This window comes from Erithacus rubecula, assembly GCF_903797595.1.
Source record: "Erithacus rubecula genome assembly, contig: scaffold_318_arrow_ctg1, whole genome shotgun sequence".
Taxonomy (NCBI): domain Eukaryota; kingdom Metazoa; phylum Chordata; class Aves; order Passeriformes; family Muscicapidae; genus Erithacus; species Erithacus rubecula.
In genome coordinates this window covers 65,909-89,071 of record NW_027636012.1, presented here as the reverse complement: position 1 = coordinate 89,071, position 23,163 = coordinate 65,909, and the positions used below count along the sequence as shown (strand labels likewise).

At 69.7% G+C, this 23,163-nt stretch overlaps 6 protein-coding genes across 11 annotated transcripts in view; 3 read left to right on the top strand and 3 right to left on the bottom strand.

Annotated features, from left to right (window-relative positions):
• LOC306815969 (uncharacterized protein) overlaps positions 1 to 12,634 on the bottom strand; it is a gene marked incomplete at its 5' end in the record, with an annotated part of 34,057 nt that extends 21,423 nt beyond the window's left edge. Inside the window, 7 exons of the mRNA XM_079332461.1 lie at positions 10,580 to 10,645; positions 10,747 to 10,835; positions 10,919 to 10,972; positions 11,331 to 11,419; positions 11,524 to 11,732; positions 12,107 to 12,275; positions 12,595 to 12,634. Coding sequence (XP_079188587.1) covers positions 10,580 to 10,645; positions 10,747 to 10,835; positions 10,919 to 10,972; positions 11,331 to 11,419; positions 11,524 to 11,732; positions 12,107 to 12,275; positions 12,595 to 12,634 — 716 coding nt within the window. The remainder of the gene's footprint in view (positions 1 to 10,579; positions 10,646 to 10,746; positions 10,836 to 10,918; positions 10,973 to 11,330; positions 11,420 to 11,523; positions 11,733 to 12,106; positions 12,276 to 12,594) is intronic.
• Positions 27 to 5,817, top strand: DCAF15 (DDB1 and CUL4 associated factor 15). 2 transcript variants are annotated; one of them, XM_079332456.1, is made up of 13 exons: positions 27 to 415; positions 1,094 to 1,191; positions 1,522 to 1,657; positions 1,753 to 1,859; positions 1,935 to 2,056; positions 2,385 to 2,555; positions 3,500 to 3,940; positions 4,010 to 4,101; positions 4,189 to 4,317; positions 4,445 to 4,530; positions 4,597 to 4,701; positions 5,161 to 5,276; positions 5,522 to 5,817. In XM_079332456.1, exons 1-13 carry the CDS (start codon positions 287 to 289, stop codon positions 5,575 to 5,577), a joined length of 1,788 nt encoding a protein of 595 aa, XP_079188582.1. In that variant the 5' UTR covers positions 27 to 286; the 3' UTR covers positions 5,578 to 5,817. The 2 variants fall into 2 exon arrangements, with proteins under 2 accessions (XP_079188582.1, XP_079188583.1); XM_079332457.1 differs by having other exon boundaries at positions 366 to 415; positions 1,099 to 1,191.
• RFX1 (regulatory factor X1) lies at positions 5,911 to 10,488 on the bottom strand (the record flags this gene model as incomplete). The annotated part of the gene is made up of 13 exons (XM_079332483.1): positions 5,911 to 6,670; positions 6,881 to 6,926; positions 7,169 to 7,322; positions 7,393 to 7,601; positions 7,772 to 7,921; positions 8,181 to 8,278; positions 8,486 to 8,637; positions 8,912 to 9,000; positions 9,079 to 9,197; positions 9,277 to 9,392; positions 9,468 to 9,587; positions 9,683 to 9,864; positions 10,324 to 10,488. The coding sequence occupies 13 exons, from the start codon at positions 10,486 to 10,488 to the stop codon at positions 6,486 to 6,488; spliced, it is 1,785 nt and encodes a 594-aa protein (XP_079188609.1). The 3' UTR covers positions 5,911 to 6,485.
• A 386-nt stretch (positions 12,635 to 13,020) lies between the features above and the next one.
• On the top strand, positions 13,021 to 15,117 carry CLPP (caseinolytic mitochondrial matrix peptidase proteolytic subunit). Its single transcript, XM_079332486.1, has 7 exons — positions 13,021 to 13,119; positions 13,304 to 13,402; positions 13,696 to 13,767; positions 13,844 to 13,940; positions 14,157 to 14,344; positions 14,672 to 14,777; positions 14,854 to 15,117. Exons 1-7 carry the CDS (start codon positions 13,102 to 13,104, stop codon positions 15,024 to 15,026), a joined length of 753 nt encoding a protein of 250 aa, XP_079188612.1. The 5' UTR covers positions 13,021 to 13,101; the 3' UTR covers positions 15,027 to 15,117.
• A 125-nt stretch (positions 15,118 to 15,242) lies between these two features.
• On the top strand, positions 15,243 to 16,973 carry ALKBH7 (alkB homolog 7). 4 transcript variants are annotated; one of them, XM_079332480.1, is made up of 4 exons: positions 15,243 to 15,705; positions 15,809 to 15,979; positions 16,286 to 16,410; positions 16,871 to 16,973. In XM_079332480.1, exons 1-4 carry the CDS (start codon positions 15,250 to 15,252, stop codon positions 16,911 to 16,913), a joined length of 795 nt encoding a protein of 264 aa, XP_079188606.1. In that variant the 5' UTR covers positions 15,243 to 15,249; the 3' UTR covers positions 16,914 to 16,973. The 4 variants fall into 4 exon arrangements, with proteins under 4 accessions (XP_079188606.1, XP_079188604.1, XP_079188605.1 ...); XM_079332478.1 differs by lacking the exon at positions 16,871 to 16,973 and adding an exon at positions 16,492 to 16,643; XM_079332479.1 differs by lacking the exons at positions 16,286 to 16,410; positions 16,871 to 16,973 and adding an exon at positions 16,492 to 16,716.
• A 1,374-nt stretch (positions 16,974 to 18,347) lies between these two features.
• GTF2F1 (general transcription factor IIF subunit 1) lies at positions 18,348 to 22,780 on the bottom strand. 2 transcript variants are annotated; one of them, XM_079332448.1, is made up of 13 exons: positions 22,753 to 22,780; positions 22,591 to 22,637; positions 22,321 to 22,393; positions 21,641 to 21,834; positions 21,365 to 21,535; positions 20,849 to 21,033; positions 20,472 to 20,622; positions 20,036 to 20,100; positions 19,815 to 19,931; positions 19,657 to 19,730; positions 19,424 to 19,559; positions 19,073 to 19,196; positions 18,348 to 18,564 (listed from the first exon to the last, which is right to left on the bottom strand). In XM_079332448.1, the coding sequence occupies exons 1-13, from the start codon at positions 22,762 to 22,764 to the stop codon at positions 18,360 to 18,362; spliced, it is 1,554 nt and encodes a 517-aa protein (XP_079188574.1). In that variant the 5' UTR covers positions 22,765 to 22,780; the 3' UTR covers positions 18,348 to 18,359. The 2 variants fall into 2 exon arrangements, with proteins under 2 accessions (XP_079188574.1, XP_079188575.1); XM_079332449.1 differs by having other exon boundaries at positions 20,036 to 20,097.
• Positions 22,781 to 23,163: the final 383 nt, after the last annotated feature.

Sequence of the window (23,163 nt, the reverse complement as noted above, 5' to 3'; positions counted from 1 at the left end):
AGGTGTCAATCTGGGCAGTGGCCCCGCCCACTCTCGGCCCCGCCCCCGCCGCTGCCTCGTCTCCACGGCAACCCCGCCAGAACGGACGGGCGTGGGCCAAAGCCAATCGCATTGCGGCTGCGGAGCTGCCATTGGTCTCACCGCTGCTTGGGGGCGGGGCGCGCTGGTGATTGACGGATGATCCAACCAATGAGATGCGCCAGCCGTGCGTCAGGAGCCACTGGGAGCGCGGTGTGGGCGGGGCGGCGGCGGCGTGCGGCGCGCCGGAAGCAGCCGGTCCGGGAAAATGGCGCCGAGCTCGAAAGCGGAGCGGGGCGGCCCCGGGGGGAAACGGGGGGCGGCGGGGGGAGCGGGGGCCGGGGCCGCAGCCCGAGGCTGCCGCGAGCACCTCGTGAGGCAGCTCGACCGCGCCCGGGTGAGCGCGGGCGGCTGAGGGGACGGTGGGGTCTGAGGGAGGGGGTTCTGAGGGGACCCTGGAGCGGGACCGGAGCGGATTTCTCTGAGGGGACCGTGAGGGAGGGGTGGGGGCGCTGAGGGGGCGCTGGTCCGGGACGTGGCGGGGACCTGCGGGGCGAAGCGCCGGCTCTGAGGAGCCCTCGGGGGGCTCGGTGGGGAGTGTTTGGGGTGCCCTGAGCGGGGCCGGAGCTGCGGGGGGCGACGCGCGACCCTCCCGTGCGCCCTCAGCCCCCGGCTGTGGCCAGTGCTGGGGGCCCTGAGCCGCCAGTGGCCCCGGCCCAGCTCTGCCCTTTGGCCAGCGCTGTGACATTTTGGGGGATGTTTGGGGGGTTCGGGTGCCCCGCCCCCCGTGCCCCCCAGCTCGGTGGGCAGCTCCTCCCGGCTCTGAGGGTCTGTGGGGAGGGTTAGGGGGTCCCTGACCCCCCCGTGCCCCCCAGCTCCGCTCTCCCCCCGCCTGGGGGGACTGTTGGGGGGTCCCTGACGCCCCCGTGCCCCCCAGCTCAGCGGGCAGCTCTCCCCCCGCCCGGGGGGACTGTTGGGGGGTCCCTGACCCCCCCGTGCCCCCCAGCTCAGCGGGCCGCTCTCCCCCCGCCTGGGGGGACTGTTGGGGGGTCCCTGACGCCCCCGTGCCCCCCAGCTCAGCGGGCAGCTCTCCCCCCGCCTGTTCCGGAAGCTTCCGCCGCGCGCCTGCGTCAGCCTCAAGAGCATCGTGGACGACGAGTTTCTGTGGGCAGGGTGAGGGGGGACCCCAGCTCTGCAGGGAGACCCCAGCTCTGCGGGGAGACCCCAACTCTGCGGGGAGACCCCAACTCTGCGGGGGGACCCCAGCTCTGCGGGGAGACCCCAACTCTGCGGGGGGACCCCAGCTCTGCGGGGAGACCCCAGCTCTGCGGGGAGACCCCAGCTCTGCGGGGAGACCCCAGCTCTGCAGGGAGACCCCACTGTGTGTGTTCCACTCGTTCTGTGCCCCCACCTGCCATGCCCGTTGTCCTCCCGTTCTGTGTGTCCCCTTGTCATCTCCGTGTCCCCATCTCTGTGTCCTCCTGTCCCCTCGTGTCCCCCCAGCCACATCTTCCTGGGATTCTCCAAGTGTGGCCGCTACGTCCTGTCCTACACCAGAAGCTCCGGCGATGACGACTTCTCCTTCTACCTGTACCACCTGTACTGGTGGGAGTTCAACGTGCACAGCAAGATGCGCCTGGTAGGGGACACTGGGACACCTGGGGACGCCCAGGGACACTCAGGGACCCTCGGGGGACCCCACTGGGTTCTCCGTGCCCCCTCCCGGCCCCGCAGGTGCGCCAGGTGCGGCTGTTCCAGGACGAGGAGATCTACAGCGACCTGTACCTGATCGTGTGCGAGTGGCCGGGGGACAGTGACAAGCTCATCGTCTTCGGCTTCAAGTGGGTGGCGCCCGGGACCCCCGGTGTCCCTGCCGGGCCCAGGGTGACCCCGCTGAGCCCCTGCTGTGCCCCCAGCACGCTGCAGGTGAACATGATGCTGATGAGCGACGAGAACCACCGGGACGTGTACGTGAGCGCCGTGGCCATGCCCCCGCCGTGGCACTGCCGCGCCTGCCGCCGGGCGCCCGAGCCCCCCGGTGAGCCCCCAGTGAGCCCTCTGAGCCCCCTGGGGAGCCCCCAGCCCCCAGTGAGCCCCCAGCCCCCAGTGAGCCCCCTGAGCCCCCCGGGGAGCCCCCAGCCCCTGAGCCCCCCGGGGAGCCCCCCGAGTCCCCCACCCCCTGAGCCCCCAGCCCCTGATCTGCCTGCTGAGCCCCCAGCCCTTGAGCCCCCTGAGCCCCAGCCCGCAGTGAGCCCCCAGCCCCTGATCCCCGGTCCCTGCCCTGAGAGCCACTCGGGGTGTTTTGTGGGGACACGTTTGGGGGCTCCCCGCTCTGGGGTGTCCCCTGTGACCCCCCGTGCCCCCAGGTGAGGCCCCCTCCGCCTGCCTGCGCCACGGCTTCCTGCTGCACACCAAGTTCCAGGTGGTGTACCCGTTCCCCACCTTCCAGCCGGCCTTCCAGCTGCGCAAGGACCACGTCGTGCTGCTCAACACCAGCTTCTCGCTCGTGGCCTGCGCCATCACCGTGCACCCTGCGGGTACCCCAGCACTGCCTGCCCCCCAGAGCCCCCCAGAGCCCCCAGCATTCACCCCAGAGCCCCCCAGAGCCCCCAGCATTCACCCCAGAGACCCCCAGAGCCCCCAGCATTGCCTGCCCCCCAGAGCCCCCCAGAGCCCCCCAGAGCCCCAGCATTCACCCCAGAGACCCCCACAGCCCCCAGCATTCATCCCAGAGCCCCCCAGAGCCCCAGCACTGCCTGCCCCCCAGAGCCCCCCAGAGCCCCAGCATTCACCCCAGAGACCCCCAGAGCCCCAGCACTGCCTGCCCCCCAGAGCCCCCCAGAGCCCCCCAGCATTCACCCCAGAGACCCCCAGAGCCCCCAGCACTGCCTGCCCCCCAGAGCCCCCAGCATTCACCCCAGAGACCCCCAGAGCCCCAGCATTCACCCCAGAGACCCCCAGAGCCCCCAGCACTGCCTGCCCCCCAGAGCCCCAGCATTCACCCAGAGACCCCCAGAGCCCCCAGCACTCCTGCACCCCAGAGACCCCCACAGCCCCCAGCATTCACCCCAGAGACCCCCAGAGTCCCCAGCACTGCCTGCCCCCCAGAGCCCCCAGCATTCACCCCAGAGACCCCCAGAGCCCCCAGCACTGCCTGCCCCCCAGAGCCCCCCAGAGCCCCAGCATTCACCCCAGAGACCCCCACAGCCCCCAGCATTCATCCCAGAGACACCCAGAGCCCCAGCATTCACCCCAGAGACCCCCAGAGACCCCCCCAGCATTCACCCCAGAGACCCCCAGAGGCCCCCCAGCATTCACCCCAGAGACCCCCAGAGCCCCCAGCGCTGCCCATGCCCTCAAAGCTCTTTGGGAACCCCTGGGCCGCCCCGAGCTCCCCTGGGACCCCTTGGGACCCTTGTGGGACCCCTGTGGGACCCCTGTGGGACCCCCAGGCCCCCGCTGACCCCTGCCCCCTCCGCAGGCGACAGCAGCTCCCAGCAGATCCTCTACGAGCGCCGCAGCGTCCCAGGTCCCACCCGGCGGGGGGAGAACGGCCCCCCACCACTCCCCGAGGAGCTGGAGGGGGCTGGTGGACCCCCCCCGGCCACGCAGCCCCCCCCAGGACCCCCCCAAACCCCAGAGCTGCCCCCTGCGTCCCCCTCCCCAGCCGTGGCCAAGGCCAAGGAGTTTGTGGCTGACCTGTTCCGGAGGGCCCAGGCCGCGGGGGGGGGGGCTGGGGGGGCTCACGGGGAGGGGGGCGACGACCCCCCGCCCTCCCCGCGCGGGCCACCCCCCGAGACCCCCCCCACAGCGCCCGGCAGCCCCCCAGGGGAGCCCCTTCCCCCCGGGGGCTGCCCCGAGCCCGGCTACGTCAACTACACCAAACTGCGCTACGTGCTGGAGCCCGGGGAGCCCCCCGAGGGTGAGTGGGGCCCCCGCGGGGCGGGGCTCCCCCCGCTTTGGGGGTCCCCTGAGCCCCGTGTCCCCCCAGAGCTGGAGGATGACAAGATCTCGCTGCCCTTTGTGGTGACCGACCTGAGCGGCCGCAGCCTGAGGCTGCTGCAGGACCGAGCCACGGCCCAGGTGGGGCTGGGGGCCCAGACCCACAGGACGCCCCCCTGGGGGGCCGTGGGGGGCGGGCAGGGCCCCGGTGACCCCCACCCCCCCCAGGGGCAGTACCTGACAGTGGAGCAGCTGACGCTGGACTTCGAGTACGTCATTAACGAGGTGATTCGCAATGACGCCGCCTGGTCCCGCCAGTTCTGCTCCTTCAGCGACTACGACATCGTCATCCTCGAGGTGCCCTGAGCCCACCCAGAGCCCATCCTGCACCCCTGGGACACCCCAAAAACTCACCCAGGACTTGCCCAGACCCCCGTGGGACCCCCCAAACGGGGGATCCCCTGACCCGTTCCTGCGCTCCCAGGTGTGCCCCGAGACCAACCAGGTGGTGATCAACATCGGGCTGCTGCTGCTGGCCTTCCCCTCCCCTGACGAGGAGGGGCAGCTCCGGTGAGAGGGGTCAGGGGGTCCCAAAGCCCCCTCAGAGCCCCCCCGGTGCTGACCACCCCTCCCCAGCCCCAGGACGTACCACACGAGCCTCAAGGTCTCCTGGGACCTCAACAGCGGCACCTTCACCACGGTGGACGTGGGGGACCTCACCGAGGTCAAGGGGCAGACGAGGTGAGAGGAAGAGATTTTGGGGTGTTTCGAGCAGCTGGGAGGGGCCTGAGGGGAGCTGGGGATGATTTGGGGAATGTGCAGGGGGGTTTGGAGAGCTGGGGTGGATTTGGGGGAGTCGTGGCTGAGTTTGGTGTCTTGAGGAGGATTTGGAGGTTCTGGGGGTGATTTTGGGATCCTGGGGGTGATTTGTGGTGCTCAGGTGGGTTGGGGGGGCTGGTTCCATTCTGGGGGTGCCGAGTGAGGCCCCCTGGGGCTCAAGGACCCTCCCCAAATCTGCTGTGACCTCCCCGCAAACCTCCCCCAAACCTCCCCAAGCCCCCATTTGGCAGCGGCTGCACTCGGGGTGCCCCGAACGCTGCAGGGACCCCGGGGTCCCTCTGGGGGGGCCCGGGGGCGCAGTGGGGGGCCCGGGGTCCCTCTGGGGGTCCCGGGGTGCCCCCAGCCCCCCGTGCCCTGCAGTGGCAGCGTGTGGAGCTCGTACCGCAAGGGCTGCGTGGACACGGTGATGCGCTGGCTCGTCCCCGAGGGGCCCGGCCGCGGCGTGCACAGGATGACCAACGAGGCCCTGCACAAGGGTGGGTGGGCTCTGCTCGGGGGGCCCTGGGGGGGGGCCACAGGAGGGGCCTGCAGGGGTCTGGGGGTCCCTGGGGGGTGCGGGTGTTGCTGGGGCAGTCCCAGGGGAGTCGGGGGGGATCTGAGATCTCCCAGGGGGGCTGGGGGAGTTTGGGGATGTTCTGGGAGGGGTCCTGGGAGGGCAGAGGGTTCTGGATGAGTTGGGGGGGTCGTGCCTGGCTTTGAGGGTCTCCCCCCCCCTCCCCAGGCTGCTCCCTGAAGGTTCTGGCAGACAACGAGCGCTACACCTGGATCGTGCTGTGACACCTGGATCTGCTCTGGACATGGACACAGACCCAAAGCCCTGTTCGGGGCCATTTGGTTTCTTCTTTTTTTTGTTTTTTTTTTTTTTTTTTGTTTTTTTTTTTTTTTTTTTTTTTTTTTTTTTTGTTTTGTTTTGTTTTGTTTTGTTTCTCCTTTTGCCATTCAGTGTTTTATCAGGGGTGGGGAAGGGTTCCCCAGATCTCCACTCTCCCTCCCCAGAATAAAATTTCCATTTCCACATTTTGGCACTGGGTTCTCGGGGCTCGCTCTGGGGTTTTTGGGGTTTTGGGGGAATCCCCCCCTGCCCCGTTTGCCGCGGGTGAATCCGGGCTGGGCCGGGCAAACACCGCAGTTGGTTTTTATTCCTTTTACAAAGAAGCTACAAAAGGTAAAAAACAGCGTCTGCAAGGAGGGGGAGGGGCCAGGGGCGCGGCGGGGGGGGCAGGTGGACCCCAACCCACCCCCGGAACCCCCCCCAAATTCCAGGTTTGGCTTAATTTCCACACAGGCGGCCACGGACACGGCCCCTCCCCCCGGGGGGGCACAAAGCACAAAATGATCGAAAACGCCAAAATCTAATACGGGGGGGAGGGGCGAAGCGCGGGGGGGGGGGGGGGTCGGGGGGGCCCCGACATGCGGGGGGGGCAGGGGAGGGGGCGTAAGGCAGCGGGGGAGGGGGGATTGGCACTGCCGGGGGGGGGAGGGGCAGCGGCCAGGGGTCCCCGCGGTTTTTGTCACCTCCCCCCCCCCACCCCCGGCTCCCCTTCCTCCCCCCCAGAGGACCCCCACGCCCCCCGGGGCGGGGGCCATCCCCAAGTCCTGCGGGTCCCTTCCCCCCCCGGGGGGGCTTTGGCACGGTCCCGGCGTCGCTTAAGGCACATTGTCCCCCCGGGGGGGCGCGGGGGGGCTCAGCTCGAGGGCAGGGCCTGCACAAAGAGCCCGCGGGGGTCGGCGCGGGGCAGCTTGGCCGGGGGGGGCTCCAGGGGGGGCTCCAGGGGGGGCTCCAGGGCATCGGGGGGCCCCTCGCCCCCCCCCAGGCCCAGCTCTGCCGGCAGCTCCTCGTCGCTCTCCTCCTCCTCCTCCTCCTCCTCGTCTGGGGGGAGGAAAGTGGGGGATGACCCTCCCAGTGCCCCCCTCCCCACAAACAAGCAGTGGTGGGGGGAGCCGCCATCAGCAGGTTCCAGAATTGGCCCTCCCGATTAACACTCAACCCCAAAATTAACCTCTGCCCACCCAGAACTACCCGCCCCCTCACTGGGGAGAGGCGGGGGGGGCGTGCAGGGATGGGGTGGGGGTCACTCACCTTTGTCAGGGTCCTGCGAGTTCAGGGAGCTGGTCAGGTTAGCAAACTGGGGGGAGGAAAGGCGGGGGGGGGTCACCTCTGGGGATGTTTGGGGAGGCTGAGCCTCAAAACATCCCCCTGCACCCCTCTGAAAGCCCCCCACACCCACAGCAGTGAGGAGCACTGAGCTGCTCCCCAAAGTGATGGAGGTGAGGGCTGAGCCCCCCCAAACCTTCCCTGGGCCCCCCCAGACCTTCCCTGGGCCCCCCCAGACCTTCCCTGGGCCCCCCAGCCCCTCCCTGGGCCCACCTCGCCCATGACGGCGATGGGGCAGGTGCCGCGGGCCCGCGCCACGCGCTGCTCCACCAGGTAATACATGTACTCGTCGTAGAGCAGCCGGATCAGGTGGAAGGAGCCGAAGCTGGCGGCGCTGCGCAGGGTCAGGTCCCGGATCACCATGGAGCTGTGGGGGCACGGGGGGTCAGGGGGGCAGCAGGGGGGTCGCTGTGGCAGTGGGATTTGGGGCGCCTCACCTGTAGAAGGACCACTTGAGCAGGAAGAGCTTGGCGGCGCGGGGCAGCCCGGGCGTGCCCAGGTGCGGGCGCAGCACCCGGCCCACCACGGCGTCCAGCCAGGCCGCCCACTGCTCCAGCGAGTGCTGCTGCCCCAGCGTGGCCTTGAAATCCTGCTCCAGGCGCTGCACCACCCGCGCCTCGCAGCGGCACACCCAGGCCGCCTGCTCCTGCGGGGCGGGACAGGCGCTGGCACCGGGCGGGGACCCCGGCCCGCCCCCGGCCCGCCCCCGGCCAGGGCGGGATCCAGGAGGGGTCTCTGGATCCGGGGACGGACCCCCAGCCGCGGGGACGGACCGGGCTCAGCCGCCCCCAGCCCCGTTCGGGGCTGCCCCCGCACCTGCACGTTGGCGAAGTCGACGCGGTTGAGGTCGCTGAGCATCTGGCTGATCTGCGCCGTGTTCTGCAGCACGGCCCGCGCCGCCTGCGCCAGGTGGTTCAGGGACGTGTAGCGCCGCAGGGTCTGCGCGAAGGCGCCGGCTGCTGCTGCCTGCGGGGAGCTGCGGGTTCGGGGGGGCACCGGGCAGCCCCAGCGCCCCGGAGCACAGGGAACACCCCCCGGCCCCCCAAAAATCCAGCACAACCCCCCAAACCCCACCCCTGAGACTCTCAACCCCTCCACAGACCCCTCACAACACCACTGCGCTCCCCAGTTTCTCCCAGCCCCCTCAAACCCCTCTGCAAGACCCTTAACACCCCCCAAAGTTCCCCAGGGCCCCCCAAAGTTCCCCGGGCCCCCCCAAGCCCACCTTGACTCGGACCATCTCCTCGGGCATGCTGACCATGGCGTTCCCCAACCAGCTCTCCAGGCTCTTGGCGAAGTTCCGGATCGCCTGGGTCAAGGCACCTGAGAAGGGGAGGCAAAAGAGAGAGTGGGGGCGCGGGGGGGCTCATCTGGGGGGCCTTTCAGGGGCCACAACCAACTTGTTGGGGTGCGGGTGAGGGTTTGGGGGTGTGGGTTCTCCCTGGATTTCCCGTTGAGGAAAGCCGAATGCTGCGGGAGGCTGTTGGGCCATGCAGGTTCGGGAGGTTCTCGGGGGGTTCGGGGGCTCACTGGGGATGGGGCGCAGCACGTCGGGCACCAGGATCTCCACCAGCCCCTGGTAGAGGGCGTGGTCGCAGTCGCGCACCCAGCGCAGCACCGGCTCGTGCCGGGCCAGCAGCAGCAGCCGCCGCCGGGGCAGGCGCCGCTCCGCCTCCTCCTGCCTGCGCAACGGGGGGCCGGAGTCACCCCAAAACCTGGGGGGACCCCCTGCAGCCCCAGAGCGCCCCCAGCATCCCACCCCAGCTGCCCCAAAGCCATCTGCACCCCACCTCCCGGGGTCTCGGACACCCTGTGCCAGGAGGAACCCCCACATCCTCGGCGCTCCCGCACCCACGGGACCCCCAAATGCTGCTGTCCCTCCACGCCCCCCCAGCGCCCCACGGCCCCAGGAGCCCCGCCCGAGCCTGCAGAGCCCCGCCCGCTCCCTCCACTCACGCCTCGGTCTCGCCGCTGCAGCGCCAGAAGCTTTTCCAGAGCATCTCCACCAGCGAGAACTGGAGGTTGATCATCACATCCACGATGGCCTTGGGGGGCACAGGGCGGTCAGGGGGGCCCCTGGGGGCGGGCAGGGGGCGGTTTTGGGGTCGGGGGGGGGCTCCTACCTCGCAGTGCTCCCGGTAGAGCTGCTGGAACGTGCGCAGGTCCTCGGCCCCCGCGCCCTCGGGGAGCCCCTTCCCCTGCACGTTGATCTCGGGGAACTCCGGCAGCGTGCGGGAGGCGTCTGCGGGGATCGGGGGGTCAGGGGGGCTCCCCGAAACCGGGGAGGGGTTCTCGGGGTGCTCAGCTGTGGGGGTGCTCACCCAGGAACTGCTGGTACTGCTGCACCTGGGCGCTGATGTCGGGGACGCCGGGAGGGGCCGGCGCCGAGGACACGCCGTTGGTGACGCCCCCCTCCATCTTCTGCACGGGTTTGAGGCTGCGGGGGGGCGGGAAGAGGGGGGGATCAGCGGGGTTTGGGGGGCTCGGAGAGGGGAGATGGGGCGCCCCTCACCGCTGCTTCTGGGCGAAGGGCTGCTGGCGCATGGCCAGGTGCTGCTGGTCCTCCACCAGCCGCAGCAGCGGCGACCCCGCCTTGATGCGCAGCCCGTAGTAGTGGTACTTGGAGTTCCCCCTGGAAGACGGCGGGAAAGGCGGGGGGTTTCGGGGGGCAGCTCTCCCTGGGAGCGGCGCGCGGGATTGGGGGATTTTGGGGATTTGGGGCCTGACCTGGTGCCGAGGCGCCGCGTGCGCAGCCCCATGAAGACGGAGCGGATGAGCTTGCCGAAGGAGGCGGCGTTGACGGGCTCCAGCTTGTGGCCCTGGCAGTGCAGCAGGTAGTGGCAGTACAGCGCGCTGCGGGGCAGGCTCACCCCCTCCGCCGTCTCGTAGTTGTCCAGCAGCCACTGCACCTGCGGGGGACAAAAGGGGGGGTCACCGCGCCCCAAAAGTGCCCCCGGCCCCTCCCCTCCCCCCTGCGCCCCGCCCCCAGCGCCACACCCACCCCGGAGCCCCTTTCCTGGTGGGTTTGGGCCCAAAATCCCGAGGGGATGGTTGTGAGGAGTTCCGGGTGCTGTTCCTGGGGAAGGGATGTCCCAAAGCTCCCAGGCCCCTTCCCACAATATTCTATTTCCCTCACGCATCTCCATTTCCCCCCAAAAATCTCTCGTTCCACCCCCAAATATTTTCTCCCCAACCTCTCTTGTTTCTCCAAGTGGGATTTCCCCCACGTCTCCCATTTTGCCCCAGCTCTCCCATTAACCCCCAACCCTCCTTATCTCCCCTTCCCGCGTGGCCCCTTTGCCTCCCCCAAACCCGAATTCCCCCCAGACCCCCAAGGCCAAGCCCCCCGCCCCCGGCTGGGGTCTCACCGTGGCGGGGGAGGCGCGGGTGGTGTGAGCGTAGGCAGCGCCGCCCCCCCCGATGTACCCCCCCTGGATCACGTAGGTGCCCCCGCCGGGGGTCCCGGGAGTCCCGGTGCTGCTCTGGGGGGGGGCGGGGGGGCTCCCCAAAATCTGTCCCCCGGCCACGTACATGGGCACGGGGGCGCTGGCGGGGGGGGCCTGCGAGCTGGCCGGGGGGGGCGGCGGGGGGGGGGCTGGGCTGCACCGCAGCCCCCCGGCCCCCTCGAAGTAGCCCCCCGAGTTCTGCCCGAACAACGGCGTCTCGGCGAACGGGAACGAGCCCGAGCGGCTGCGGGGGGAAAGCACAGGATGAGGAGGGGGAGAGGGGGGGTCAGACAGCCCTGGAGACCCCCCTGGGGGGCTGTGGGGGTTGGGGGGGGGGGCACTCACATGGCGCCGGGGGGGTACGAGCCGTCCCCCCCCTCCACGTAGGACACGGGGGTGGGGAACACGTGCTGCACGGGGGGCAGCTGCTGCACCTGGGGGGACACACAGACGGCGGGGGGGTCAGCGGGGGGCACCCCCCAACACCCCCCGTCCCCCCCGAACGGCCCCCGCTCACCTCCTGCGGGGTGCCGGGCTTGGGGGCGGCCGTGGCGCTGGGGGCTGGGGAGCGCTGGGGGCACAGGGGGGGCACCCCCGGTTCAGCCCCGGTTTAACCCTTCTCAGCACCACCTGAACCCGCTCCAGACCCGTTCCGGCCCGGCCCACCCCGTTTCCCTCTCGTTCTATCCCAATTCCCGCCCTTCTCATCCCGTTTTACCTCATTCCAGCCCAGCATTATCCCAACTCCTCCCGTATCACCCCGCTCCAGCCCCATTCCAAATCCATTTTCACCCCACTCCCGCCTCATTTTCCCCCCTTTCTGTCCATTTTGGGCAACTTCAGCCAAATGTTCCCCCTTCCAGCCCATTCGAACCGCACTTCGCCCCACTCCAGTCCCAATCTCGCCCCATTTCTCCCGTTTTTCGCACCTGCTGCGCCCCCGGGCTGGGCCCGGGCTGGGGGGGCGCGGGGGGGGCGGGGCTGCCCTCGGCGCCCTCCGGGGGCCGCAGCCCCTCTGCTTTGGGGACAAAAACGGCACATTCGGGTCAGACTTGGGTGCTGTCCCCAGCTGCGGGGTCGCCCCCAGTCGGGGGGTGACAGAGGGCGGGTTTTGGGGCTCACCCGCCACGGTGACCACGATGAACTGCTGGGCGGGGGCGCGGGCGCGGGGGGCGCCGGGGGGGGCGCGCCGGGGGCGGAGCCTCCCGGCAGCTCCGCCCCAAAAGGGGCGGTGCCGGCGGGGGGCGGTGCCGAGGGCGGCGGCTGCTGCTGCTGTGACGTCGTCGCCGTCAGCTCGGTGACGTAGGAGGGTTGGGTCGCCATGGCGACGTCTAGGTCGGTGACGTCATGGTGATAGGTGACGCCAGGGCAGGATTGACGTCAGCGCGGGGGAAGAGGGCGATGCTATCCCCGCACGTGACATCCCGCGTGACGTCACGACAAACACCGCGCCAGGGATGCCCACGTGTGACGTCACTACTCACTCGTGACATCACCGCGCGGGAGGGGGCGTGTCCATCCGCGACCCGCGCGCCCACATTGGCTCCCGCCCCCCGCCCCGCCTCGCCATTGGCCCGTCCGCCCGCCAATCGCGCGCCGCGCTCAAGCCCCGCCCTCCTCGCCCAGGCCCGCTGTCCCCCCCCCCCTCCCCCCGCTCCCCCCTTCACCCCCCCGCCGCCATTTTGGCGGCGCCGCTCGGACCCACCTGCCCGCGGCCGCCGCCGGGGCCCCGCGCGGGCTCCGCCTGCCCCCGGTGCCGCGGCTGCTGCTGCCGGCGGGGCCCGACGGAGCGGGGGGCCAGCGGCGGCAGGGGCCGGGCCGGGCCGGAGCGCGGGTCGCCACGGTGACCGTGGCTATGGCGGCCTCCCTGGTCCCTCACCGGGGCAACTGTTGCTACCCGCCTCGGCGGCGGGCGGGGCCGGCCGCACGCGTCCCGCCCCTCATCTCCTATTGGCTCTTACACTGCGCTGACGCGCGCTGGTTGGTTAATCCAGGCGTCGCTCCGCGTAAGCCCCGCCCCGCGCCCGTGTCATTGGTTACTCCGTACGTCTGTCAGCGCTTCCTGAGGGCGGTGTGGGGGCGGGGCCACGCGGGGAGCTGGCGCAAAGCTATTGGCCAGCGCGGCTGCCGGTCAGCGCGAGCGGCGCGCGCGCCGAGGGGCCGCGAGGGCTGCCGGGAGATGTGGTCCCTGACGGCAGAGGTGCCTCGTGACGTCACGGAGGCGTGACGCCATCGCCAGGCTGTTTTCACGGCGTTCCTCCCTAACAGGCGCTGCCGTGGCGAGGTTTTTAATAACGCTGTGGCGGGGAGAACGGCCGGTTTAATCCGGGAATGAAACGGGGGTTGAGCCGTGGGGATTTTACGACCGGGAGGCGCAGCCCGTGCCTGAGGGCGTTCCTAAGGCCCTGCTTTCCGCGGGGGACTATGGGACCTGTAACGGCTACAACTGCTCTGCAGAGCTGCGCCGGGCCCGGATAGGCCGCAGGTGCGAGGGGCGCCCCCAGCTCAGCTTCCGGCAGTGTCATGGCGACCGCGCCGCGGAGCACGACGGGAAACGTAGTCTTGCGGAGCATCACGTGAGGGGCGGCACCGCCCGCGGGGGGCGGGGGCACCGGGGGGTGGGGCCGCGGGGGCGTGGTCGGCGGGAAGCGATGTCACGTGCTCGCGTGTCACGTGTGCCTCGAGCGCTTCCGGGGCGCCATGGGGCCGGGGGTGGCGGTGAGGGGCGGGGGTCGCGGGGGTCCCGGGTCGGGGGGAGGCTCCCGGCGTTTCCCGGGGCAGTCCCGGTGCTGCGTGTCCCCGTGTGCAGGGTCTCGGTTTCGGGGGGACAGGGGTGTCCCGGTTCGGGAGGGTTTTTGGGGACTGGGCTCGGGGGTCTCGGTGACGCCCCTTTCCCCCGCAGCGCTCCCTCCGCTGGGCCTGGGCCGGCGCCCGGCGCTGCCTGCACGGCACGGTGCCCGCCCGCGCCCCCCCCCTCATCCCCATCGTGGTGGAGCAGACGGTGAGTGGGGGGGGGACGCCCCTGTGACCCCCGAACCCCCTCGACCTCCTTCGCACCCCCACAAACCCTCCGCGCCCCCTCCAGCATTCCCCTCCTTCTTTCCCCCGGTCCTCCAAACTTCCAGCCCCATCCCAGCTCCCCCAGACCCACCCCCGGACCCCCTTTTCACCCCTCGAGCCGGGGGGTCGCAGGTGCACCATCAGTGCAGTTCTCTGACCCTTGGCGACCCCCCAACACCCCCAAACAATCCTCCGGACCCCCCAAGCCCCCCTGACCCCCGTTTCCACCGCCAGGGCCGGGGGGAGCGAGCCTACGACATCTACTCGCGGCTGCTGCGGGAGCGCATCGTGTGCGTCATGGGGCCGGTGGGTACCCGCGGGGGGGCCCCAGAGCCGCCCCTGAGGGTCCTGGCGACCCCCTGACCCCTCTGCGCCCCCCCAGATCGATGACAGCCTGGCCAGCCTGGTGATCGCCCAGCTGCTGTTCCTGCAGTCCGAGAGCAACAAGAAACCCATCCACATGTACATCAACAGCCCCGGTGAGGCTGGGCGGGCTCTGGGGGGCTGGGGAGGGGCTGGGGGGCCAAGAGGAGGGGTCTGGAGGAGGGCTGCGGGTCATAAAGGGGACATGGCACCCCCTGGAGGACCCCTAAACCCCCCTCCCTGGGGCAGAAAGGGGAGGGTTGGCGGGACCTGGGGCAATTCGTGGGGTCGAGGAGGGTTCGGGGGTGTCCCTAACGGGCGTTTCCCCGCAGGGGGCTCGGTGACCTCGGGGCTGGCCATCTACGACACGATGCAGTACGTGCTGACCCCGGTGTGCACCTGGTGCGTGGGGCAGGCGGCCAGCATGGGCTCGCTGCTGCTGGCGGCCGGCGCGCCCGGCATGCGCCACGCCCTGCCCAACGCCCGCATCATGGTGCACCAGCCCTCGGGGGGCGCCCGGGTACGGACCCCGGCCCGCGGGGGGCGCTGCTGGCAGCTGGAGGAGCCATTTGGGGATGGGGGAGGGAGTGGGGAGAGCCCGAAATGTGGGGAGAGCCCAAAATGCGGGGAGCGCAGAAATGGGGAGGGGGGCGTTCCCTGTGTTAGGTGTGTGTGGGGAGGGGGCTCTGAAAGAGGAGGGGAAGGCCTGGAAGGGACAAAGGGGGACCCTGGGTGGAGGGAGACATGCTGGGACCCCCTAGGGGATACTGGGGGGTGGGTGGCCGTGGGCTGGAGATGCCCCAAAGTCGCCCAGACCCTCGTGACCCCCCCCGAACCCCCCGCTCAGGGCCAGGCCACTGACATCGCCATCCAGGCCGAGGAGATCCTGAAGCTGAAGCGCCAGATCAACGGGCTCTACGCCAAGCACACGGGGCAGCCGCTGCCCGTCATCGGTGAGGTATCCCCAGAACCCCCCAGGACCCCCCCGTTTGCCCTGGAGACGCCCCTGACCCCCCTGAACCTCCCCAGAAGCCGCCATGGAGCGGGACCGGTACCTGAGCCCGGTGGAGGCGCAGGAATTCGGGCTCCTGGACCAGGTGCTGGTGCATCCCCCGCCACGCGGTGAGGACGAGCCCCGGCTGGTGCAGAAGGAGCCCCCCAGCAGCCCCTCTGCGGCCCCCCAAGTCCCCACAGCATGCTGAGAGCCCCCTGGCAGTGTTGGGGCAGTGGGGGAGCTCTGGGACCCCCTTCCCCATGTATTCCTGTGTGGAAATAAAGGGCTGTGGAACCCAAGTGAGTCCTGGAGGGATTTTGGGGGGAATCAGAGTCGTGGTGGGGGCTGGAGGGGAGTCACTGGGGGGGGTGGAGGAAGGGTTTGGGGGACATGGGAGAATTTGTGGGGTCTGTGAATAGTTTGGGGAGCGAATGAGAGACCTGGGGAGCCCAGGAGGGGGTCTGGGTCTGGGGGGCTTCTGGAGGGACACAGTGAACCTCCGTCCGAGTCCTCCCGGCCGCCAGGCGGCGCCCTCCGAGTGCGCTCGGCCCGGGTCCTCCCGGCCGCCAGGGGGCGCCTGCCGCACTCCCGCCATGCACCGCGCGCGCGGCCTGTGCCGGGCTGGGGTCGCCGCGGCCCTCGGGGGGTCCCGCGCGCTCTCGGCGCTCCCCGGCGCCGGTTCCGCCGCTGCCGGGGCAGGGCTGGGCCCCGAGGCCGAGGCGGACCCGGAGCTGCTCCGCGCCAGCAGCCCCGAGCTGGCGCGGCGGCTCCGCGGGCTCGCGCTGGTGCGGGGCGGTTTCGTGAGCGAGGCGGAGGCGGCGGAGCTGCTGCGGGAGGTGGAGCCGGGGCTGCGGCGGGGCCGGTACCAGAGCGACCACTGGGACCGGGTGAGGGGCGCGGGGGGCGCGGGGGTCGGCCAGGGGGCCATCAGAAGGTGGCGGCGCTGCCCGGGGGTCCGAGTCCGAGCTCACCCCGCGCTGGTCCCGCCAGGCCATCTCCGGTTACCGGGAGACCGAGCGCGGCCTGCGGGGCGGCGCGGGGCGGGCGCTGCTGCTCCGGGTGACCCCCGCCTTCCCCCCCCGCCGCCCGCCCCGGCCCAGCGCCCACGTCCTGGATCTGCTGCCCGGGGGCTGCGTGGGGCCGCACGTGGACAGCGTTAAGGTGGGGGGCTCGGGGGTTCGGGGGTTCCGGGGGGTCTCGAGGGGGTCCCGGGGGCTCAGGGGGATCCCGGGGGGGTTCAGGGGGTCCCGGGGGCGGGGGGGGGGCCGGGGGGTTCGGGGGTCCGGGGGGTCTCGGGGGGTCTCGAGGGGGTCCCGGGGGGCAGTTTGGCCGTGCCCTGGTCGGGCGCCGGGCGAGGAGGGGTTGGAGGTCCCCGGTGGGTTTGGAAGAAGCCGAGGGGAGTTTTCGGGGGGAGTTGCGGGGGTCGCGGGTGGCTTTGCGGGGTCTCAGGCGCGCCCTCACCCCCAGTTCTGCGGCTGCACCATCGCGGGGGTGTCGCTGCTGTCCCCCAGCGTCCTGCGGCTCCAGAGCCTGCGCGACCCCCGGGACCGGCTGGAGCTGCTGCTGGAGCCGGGGTCCCTCTACGTCCTCCGGTGGGTTTGGGGGCGCCCGTGGGGGTTTTGGGGACCCCCGGGGGGAAATCTGACCACCCCCTGACCCCCGATCCCCTCCAGGGGCGCTGCCAGGTACGAGTTCACCCACGAGATCCTCCCGGACGAGCAATCGTTTTTTGGGGGGCTCCGGGTGCCGCGGGGGCGCCGGGTGGCCCTGATCTTCCGCAACGACCCCCCCTGGTGAGAACCCCCCGGGACCCCCCAGCGCCCATTCTGGGGAGAGCTTGGCACTGCAAGAGCCCCCCCAGCCGGTCCCCAAATTTCCCGTAAGACCCCAAACTCTGCGGGGACTCCCCCAATCCCCACCTGGCCTGCCCAAAACCCATCTGGGACTCCCTTAAAACGCTCCCCCTACCCCCCGAACATCCCCAGGGACCCCCAAACCTCCCGTCAGAGCCCTGAAATCCCCCCTGACCCTCACTGTTCTCCCCTCACCCAGAAACGCCTCCGGACCCTCTCAGCGACCTCCCAGCGTTTATTGAGGACCCCCAGGACCCCGCACCCCCGAAATGAGCTCCCCCAATAAACAGCGACCCCCTGCACTCGGTTCTTGGGGGGCTGTTTTGGGGGAGCTTGGGGGAGGAGCTGACAGCCAGGGGGGCTTTTGGGGCTGGCTGAGGGACCCCCAAACCGCCCCCCGGCAGATGGGGAGGAGTTTTGGGGGGCGGGGGGGAATTTGGGGGAGGCAGTTCTGATGGCGGGGGGGGTCAGGGGGTTGTTTGAGGGGGGGTCTCACCCCAGGCAGGCGCAGGCCCCCGCCGAGAGCTGGGGCAGCCGCTGCCAGCGCAGCCCCGAGTCCAGGAACACCACGTCCTCGTAGCGGGTGGGGCGGCAGCACGGGCCCCCCCCGGGCCCCCCCGGGCCCAGCACGGCCCCCAGCGCCAGCCCGTGCAGGGTGGGGGGCGCGGGGCAGCCCCCCCCGCAGTAGCGGAACACCACGGTCTCGGGGGAGGGGTAGCCCAGCCCCAGCGCCCCCACCCCCACCGAGACGCTGCGGAGCCCGCAGGGGGGGGCGGGGGGCGCGGGGGGGGCGCGGCAGGGTCCGGGCAGCAGCAGCAGGAGAAAGAGGAGGAGGAGGAGGAAGGAGCAGGAGCGCGCCGGCCTCGCCATCCTGAGCCCCTCCAGAAACCTCCAGGGTTTCTGAGCCCTCCCCAAACCCCGGGGGATTTATGGGGTGTGCAGGGGGAGGGGCTCGGGGGAGGGGAGGGGGTTAACCCTGAGCTCCCCGAGGGGCTTTGGAGGGCACTGACCCCCCCCCCCCACCAAGGGAGATTTGGGGGAGGGAAAGGCAGCGGGGACCCCATCACCCCAAAAACTGGGGGATGAGAGACCCTCCCCCCCAAGGGGTTTGTGGGAGGCATTTGGAGAGTGGAGACCCCCACCAGGAAAACAGCTTGGGGGGGTCAGGATCTCAATCCACTCCCTCAGGAGCCCCCACCCCAAATAATTGAGCCCCCCCAAACAACTGCTCACCTCCCCCATGGCCACTCAGGGGTGAAACCCCCTGGGGGAGGGAGGGAATTCTCCCCCACCCCCAAAAACAGGGGGGTCATGGGAGGATTCATTCTGGGGGGGGGGGGCTCAAAGCCCCTCTCAGAGCTGGAACATTCCAGCTCTGTGGGGGGTTTGGACCTGGCACAAAGTAAAGGAAAAAAGGCCTAAAAATAGCAAAGAATCCCAATTCTGACCCAAAAAAGACAGGGATGGTAGGGGGAAAATCTCTTCCCTGCTCCAAGCCCAGGGAAATTCCAGGGCCCCCCAAATTCCTGGGGAGGGGGAAGGAAACAGTGAGTTTGTTGATGGAATTTGGGAGGGAGGATGGAGGGAGGAAGAGAGGGCGGGCTGAGGGGTAAGGGGGGTTTGGGACGGTGGGGGCAGGAACCCCTCTGGATTTTTGGGGTTCCTGCCCAGGAGGGTCTGGGGGGTCCCTACTCCTTGAGGAAGAAGTGCATCTTGTCGGCGATGAGCTTGCGCTCGGGGTCCAGGCGCTTGAGCAGCTGCGCCAGCGCGTTGACGGTGGCGTCGCTGCTCAGCCCCGTGCGCTTGGTCTGGAACTTCTTGAGCAGGTCCTTGGTGGTCATGGGCTTGCGGGACAGGTAGCGCCGCACGGCCTCCTCCGTCAGCTGCACCTCGCTGGGGCGGGCAGGGGGTCGGGGGGCAGCAGGGCTGGCCCTCACAGCCCCCACAGTGCCCTGAGCCCCCACAGCCCCTGAGCCCCCACAGTGCCCCGAGCCCCCACAGCCCCTGAGCCCCCACAGCCCCTGAGCCCCCACAGCCCCCCGAGCCCCCACAGTGCCCTGAGCCCCCACAGCCCCTGAGCCCCCACAGCCCCCACAGTGCCCTGAGCCCCCACAGCCCCTGAGCCCCCACAGCCCCCACAGTGCCCTGAGCCCCCACAGTGCCCCGAGCCCCCACAGCCCCCACAGTGCCCTGAGCCCCCCACAGCCCCCACAGTGCCCTGAGCCCCCACAGCCCCCGAGCCCCCACAGTGCCCTGAGCCCCACAGCCCCTGAGCCCCCACAGCCCCCGAGCCCCCACAGCCCCCACAGTGCCCTGAGCCCCCACAGCCCCCCGAGCCCCCACAGTGCCCTGAGCCCCACAGCCCCTGAGCCCCCACAGCCCCCCGAGCCCCCAGACTCACCCGCTGCTCGGGGTCGATTTCCCGGAGTGGGGCTGCGGTGTGGATTTGCCAGAGGGGGGTCCCGGCTCCGCCTTCAGCCTCTTCTGGGGAGGGGGCTCCGACCCCCCCGGGGCTGCCCGGCGGCCTGGGGGAGACAAGGAGGGAAGGGGCTCTTTGGGGGGTCCCCAGGAGGGAGCTGGGAATTGTCTCCAGTGTCCCTGAGACCCAACCCCTCAAAACTTCATCCCGACACCCCCCAATACCCCCCCAGATCCCCCAAAGCCACTCCCTGGAGCCCCAGCTTTGTCCCACACCTCCAAATATCTCCCCCCAAGTGCCCTGAAGCCCCCTCCCAATCCCCAGCACCCCCACCTTGCTCCAGCCTGGCTGCTGCAGCTCGCAGGGTCCCCCCAGCGCCCCCCGAGTCCGTGGGGGTCCCGGGCCGGGAGCCCCCCCTGGAGCTGCTGCCCGAGGCCCTGCGCTCCCGCTTGGGGGGTGTCTTCTTCTTCTGGGGGGGCAGAGAAACAGGGAAGGGTCAGGGGGTGTCCAGCGGCCCCGTGGGACCCCCAAGGGCTCCCTGGAGGGGTGGGCCCGGGCCCCCTCACCGCCATGAACAGCGCCGAGGACGTCTCGCTGTCGATGTCGCTCTCCTCCGAGGTCTGCGACTCGTCGCTGCTCTCTGGGGGTTGATGACGTCATTAACCCCCTTCTTTGGGGGCTCCTCCCCAGTTCCTGTCAGGGGGGTTGTTAAGGGGGGTCTTACCTCTCTTCTTCTTCTTCTCCTGCGGGGTGGGGGTGGCTTTTCCCTCCTCCTCCTCCTCCTTCTCCTCTGCCTTCTCCTCCTCGCTCTCCTCGCTGCTCTCGCTCGCCTCGTCGATGCCTTTGTTGGGGGGGATCCTGAGGGTCTGGGACTCCAAAATTCCCCCCCAGTTCCCCCTCAGGAACGGAGGGTCCCAGGGGGTCCCACCCCCTCCCCAACCCCACCTTTTGGGCCTTCCTCTTCCTCCTTGGGTGCTTTGGCTTTGCCGGCCTCTTCCTCACCGGAGCTGCTGCAGGACAAAGGGGGACTGGGGAGTTCAGGAGGGGCCTGGGGGGATTTGGGGGTCCCTGGGAGGGGTTCTGGGGTCCCAGGGAGATTTTAAGCATCCCTGGGGAGCTTTGTGGGGGACACTTCTGGTGGGCAGTGCAGCTGAAGGCATCACGGGGTCCCCATCTCCCCAATATCCCCCCAGGGTCTCATGAATCCCCAGCAGTGACCCCAGGACACCCCAAAATCCTCCCAGGCCCCTCAGGACTGCCCAAGCTCCCCCAGAGGAGCCACAAGCCCTCCCTGTGCTCCCCAAAACCCACCAAGAACCCCCTCCAGGTGCCCACAGAGCCCCAGAATGTCCCCTGAAGCCCTGAGGGCCCCCAGCCCCACCTGGAGCCATCAGACATGTAATCCACCTCCTGGCCCTCGAAGTCTCCATCGTCACTGTCCTCCAGGGCCTCATCCTCAGAGCCCTTCCTGCCCTTCCTCCTCTTCCTCTTGGGCCGGGCCCCCGCAGCCTTCGGCCTCGCCGCCTTCTCCCCTGGCAATTTGGGCAAGTCGGGGGGATTTGGGGAAGATTCTGTGGCTTTGGGGCATTGCAGGGGAGGGTTTGGAAAGGTCTGGGGGGTTTAGAGGGGACCTGTGGGCTTCAGGGAGGATTGGGGTGGGGTTTTAGGTAGATTTTGGGGCTTCCCCCGGGGTGGATTTGGGGGATTTTGGAAAGATGTGAGGAGGGTTCTGTGGGATTTTGGGGTTTCCCCTCTCACCCTCAGCCTCGCTGCCCTCGCTCTCCTCAGAGCTGAGCTCCAGATCCTCCTCCAGGTCGTGAATCCGGAGCCCTCCACCCTTGCCTGGGGCCTTCCTCCCCTTGTCCTTGTCCTCCTCCTCCTCGTCCTGGTCCCGCAGGCGCCGCTGCTGCATGATGCTGAAGTGGTTCAGCACCTTGTTCCTCCTGGGGGAGTCGAGGGGGCTCAGCAGGGCTGGGAGGGGATTTGGGGGGGCCCACAGGTGCTGGGGGGGGTTGGACCAGAATTTGGGGTGTGTGGGAGGTTATTTGGGGAGGCTCTGAGGGGATCCAAGAGAGGATTTAGGGGACCATGGAGAGATCTTGGGGGGGTTCTTCAAAGGGATTTGGGAGAATATTCGGGGGCATTTCAGCAGTTTTGGAGGGGCTCTGAAGGGAAGCTGAGCGGGCTCTGAGGGGATTTGGGAGGGGGGGGGCCAGAAAAGGATCTGGGGGGTCTTGGAGGGGACTCTGGGCCCCCCCCGTGGTTGGTGGTCACCTCTCCCACTCCTCCTCGGCCTCCTCGGCGGTCAGCGTGCGGTGCCGGGCCAGGGGGGTGAAGTTGTACCAGTTCCTGACGGGAAAGGCCTCGAAGGCGCCGTCGGGGCACTGGGTGAACACGTAGTAGGAGGCGTTTTCCGTGACGCCGCCCTTCTTCACACCACGGAACCTGCGGGAGGGGAGTCGGCACCAAACCCCAAACCCCAAACCCCAAACCCTAAACCCCAAACCCCAAACCCTGCACCCCAAACCCCTCACCCCCCCACCCGCTCACTTCCTGCCGGCCTTGCCGTTGACCCGCAGCAGCCAGGGCTGGTCCTCGGCGCGGAATTCCCGCAGCACGATCCCGTATTTCTTCCTGCGTGCCTCCTCGCGCAGCTTGCGGTGGAACTCACTGCCCGCGCCCGACTCGGGCAGCTCCTCCTCGGCGTAGATGCGCTTGTTGCTCATGTCGCGCTCCATGCGCGCCTGGGGGCCAAACCCAAACCTGGGACCAAACCCGGGACCAAACCCCACACCTGGGACCCAAATCCCACACCTGGGACCAAACACCACACCTGGGACCAAAGCTGGGACCAAACCCCAAACCAGGGACCCAAACCCCACACCTGGGACCAAACCCCAAACCAGGGACCCAAATCCCACACCTGGACCCAAACCTGGCCCCAAATCCCACTGCTGGAGCAGTGGGATCGGATCCAGATCCTGACAGATTCCCGGGTCCCAAATCCCTCCTGGCCCCAAATCCCTCTGGATCCCCAGATCCCTCCTGGCCCCAAATCCCTCTGGACCCCAAATCCCTCCTGGCCCCAAATCCCTCTGGACCCCACATCCCTCCTGGAGCCCGCCGGGGACGGACGCAGGTCCCGAGCCCAAATGCCGCCCGCGCCGGGCTGGGGCTGCGCCCCGATCGGGCAGGGCGGGAGGGGCGGCCCCGGCCCCGCAGCCCCTCACCTGTGCCCAGGTGCTCAGCGTCACCCTGTCGGCGCTGTTGAAGGCCATGATGTTGTAGCGTTTGGGGTTGTTCCTGGGGGGCAGAGAGACCCCTCAGACTCCCCCTGACAGAGACCCACAAAACACCCCCTGAGCCCCCCAAACCACCCCAAACCCGACACCCCGAAATCCCCTCCACCGAGATGCTCAGAACAACACCGAGACCCCCCAAAGAGCCGAGAGCTCCCCAAATCCGACACCGCCCACGCCCCCCGAGAGACCCCCACTCACTTGGGCACCCTGACCACGTACTCGGTGACCACCTGGGAGCTGCCGCCCTGCGGGACAAACGGCACTGGGGAGTCCCGAGGGGCTCCGGGGGGCTCAGGGTGAGGGGGGCACTGAGGGGGGTGGGGGATGCGGGGAGGGTCGCGGGGAGCGCCCCTCACTCACCAGCGCGGCCATCGCGGCTCAGATCGGGATCGGGGGATGGCGGCGGGAGGGAGAGGGGGAGTCAGGGCTGGGGACCCCCAAACCGGGACCCCGGAGGAGATTTCAGGGACCCCCGGAGGAGAGTTCAGGGACCCCCCAACGCTCCCCGGCCCCGCCGCCGCTCCGGCTGCGCTTCCGCCGGAAATGGCGTCACCTGACCGGAATTACGTCACGGGGCGACGCCTACGAAACCACGCCGGTCCGCCGATGCGTCACCATGGCAACCGCGAGCCCCAAGCGCCGGTTTTCATTTCAAATCCCCGATTTTCCACCCCAAAATCCGAATTTCCTTTGAAACCTCATTCCGCACCCCAGCACTCCCCTCAAGACATATTTTTCCCCCCAGGCCCCCTCCCATTCCCCCATTAACCT

What these genes read in the sequence shown, in the direction of transcription:
- DCAF15 (XM_079332456.1), top strand. Translation starts at nt 287, where the DNA reads ATGGCGCCGAGCTCGAAAGCGGAGCGGGGCGGCCCCGGGGGGAAACGG. An exon ending in GACGAGTTTCTGTGGGCAGG is followed by an intron (nt 1,192 to 1,521) that starts GTGAGGGGGGAC and finishes GTGTCCCCCCAG; the next exon opens with CCACATCTTCCTGGGATTCT. An exon ending in CATCACCGTGCACCCTGCGG is followed by an intron (nt 2,556 to 3,499) that starts GTACCCCAGCAC and finishes CCCCCTCCGCAG; the next exon opens with GCGACAGCAGCTCCCAGCAG.
- GTF2F1 (XM_079332448.1), bottom strand. An exon ending in TACGTGGTCAGGGTGCCCAA is followed by an intron (nt 22,394 to 22,590) that starts GTGAGTGGGGGT and finishes TCTGCCCCCCAG; the next exon opens with GAACAACCCCAAACGCTACA. An exon ending in AAATCGACCCCGAGCAGCGG is followed by an intron (nt 18,565 to 19,072) that starts GTGAGTCTGGGG and finishes TGCCCGCCCCAG; the next exon opens with CGAGGTGCAGCTGACGGAGG.
- CLPP (XM_079332486.1), top strand. An exon ending in TCGTGTGCGTCATGGGGCCG is followed by an intron (nt 13,768 to 13,843) that starts GTGGGTACCCGC and finishes GCGCCCCCCCAG; the next exon opens with ATCGATGACAGCCTGGCCAG. An exon ending in CATGTACATCAACAGCCCCG is followed by an intron (nt 13,941 to 14,156) that starts GTGAGGCTGGGC and finishes GTTTCCCCGCAG; the next exon opens with GGGGCTCGGTGACCTCGGGG.
- ALKBH7 (XM_079332478.1), top strand. Translation starts at nt 15,250, where the DNA reads ATGAGAGACCTGGGGAGCCCAGGAGGGGGTCTGGGTCTGGGGGGCTTC. An exon ending in CGCACGTGGACAGCGTTAAG is followed by an intron (nt 15,980 to 16,285) that starts GTGGGGGGCTCG and finishes CCTCACCCCCAG; the next exon opens with TTCTGCGGCTGCACCATCGC. An exon ending in GGGTCCCTCTACGTCCTCCG is followed by an intron (nt 16,411 to 16,491) that starts GTGGGTTTGGGG and finishes GATCCCCTCCAG; the next exon opens with GGGCGCTGCCAGGTACGAGT.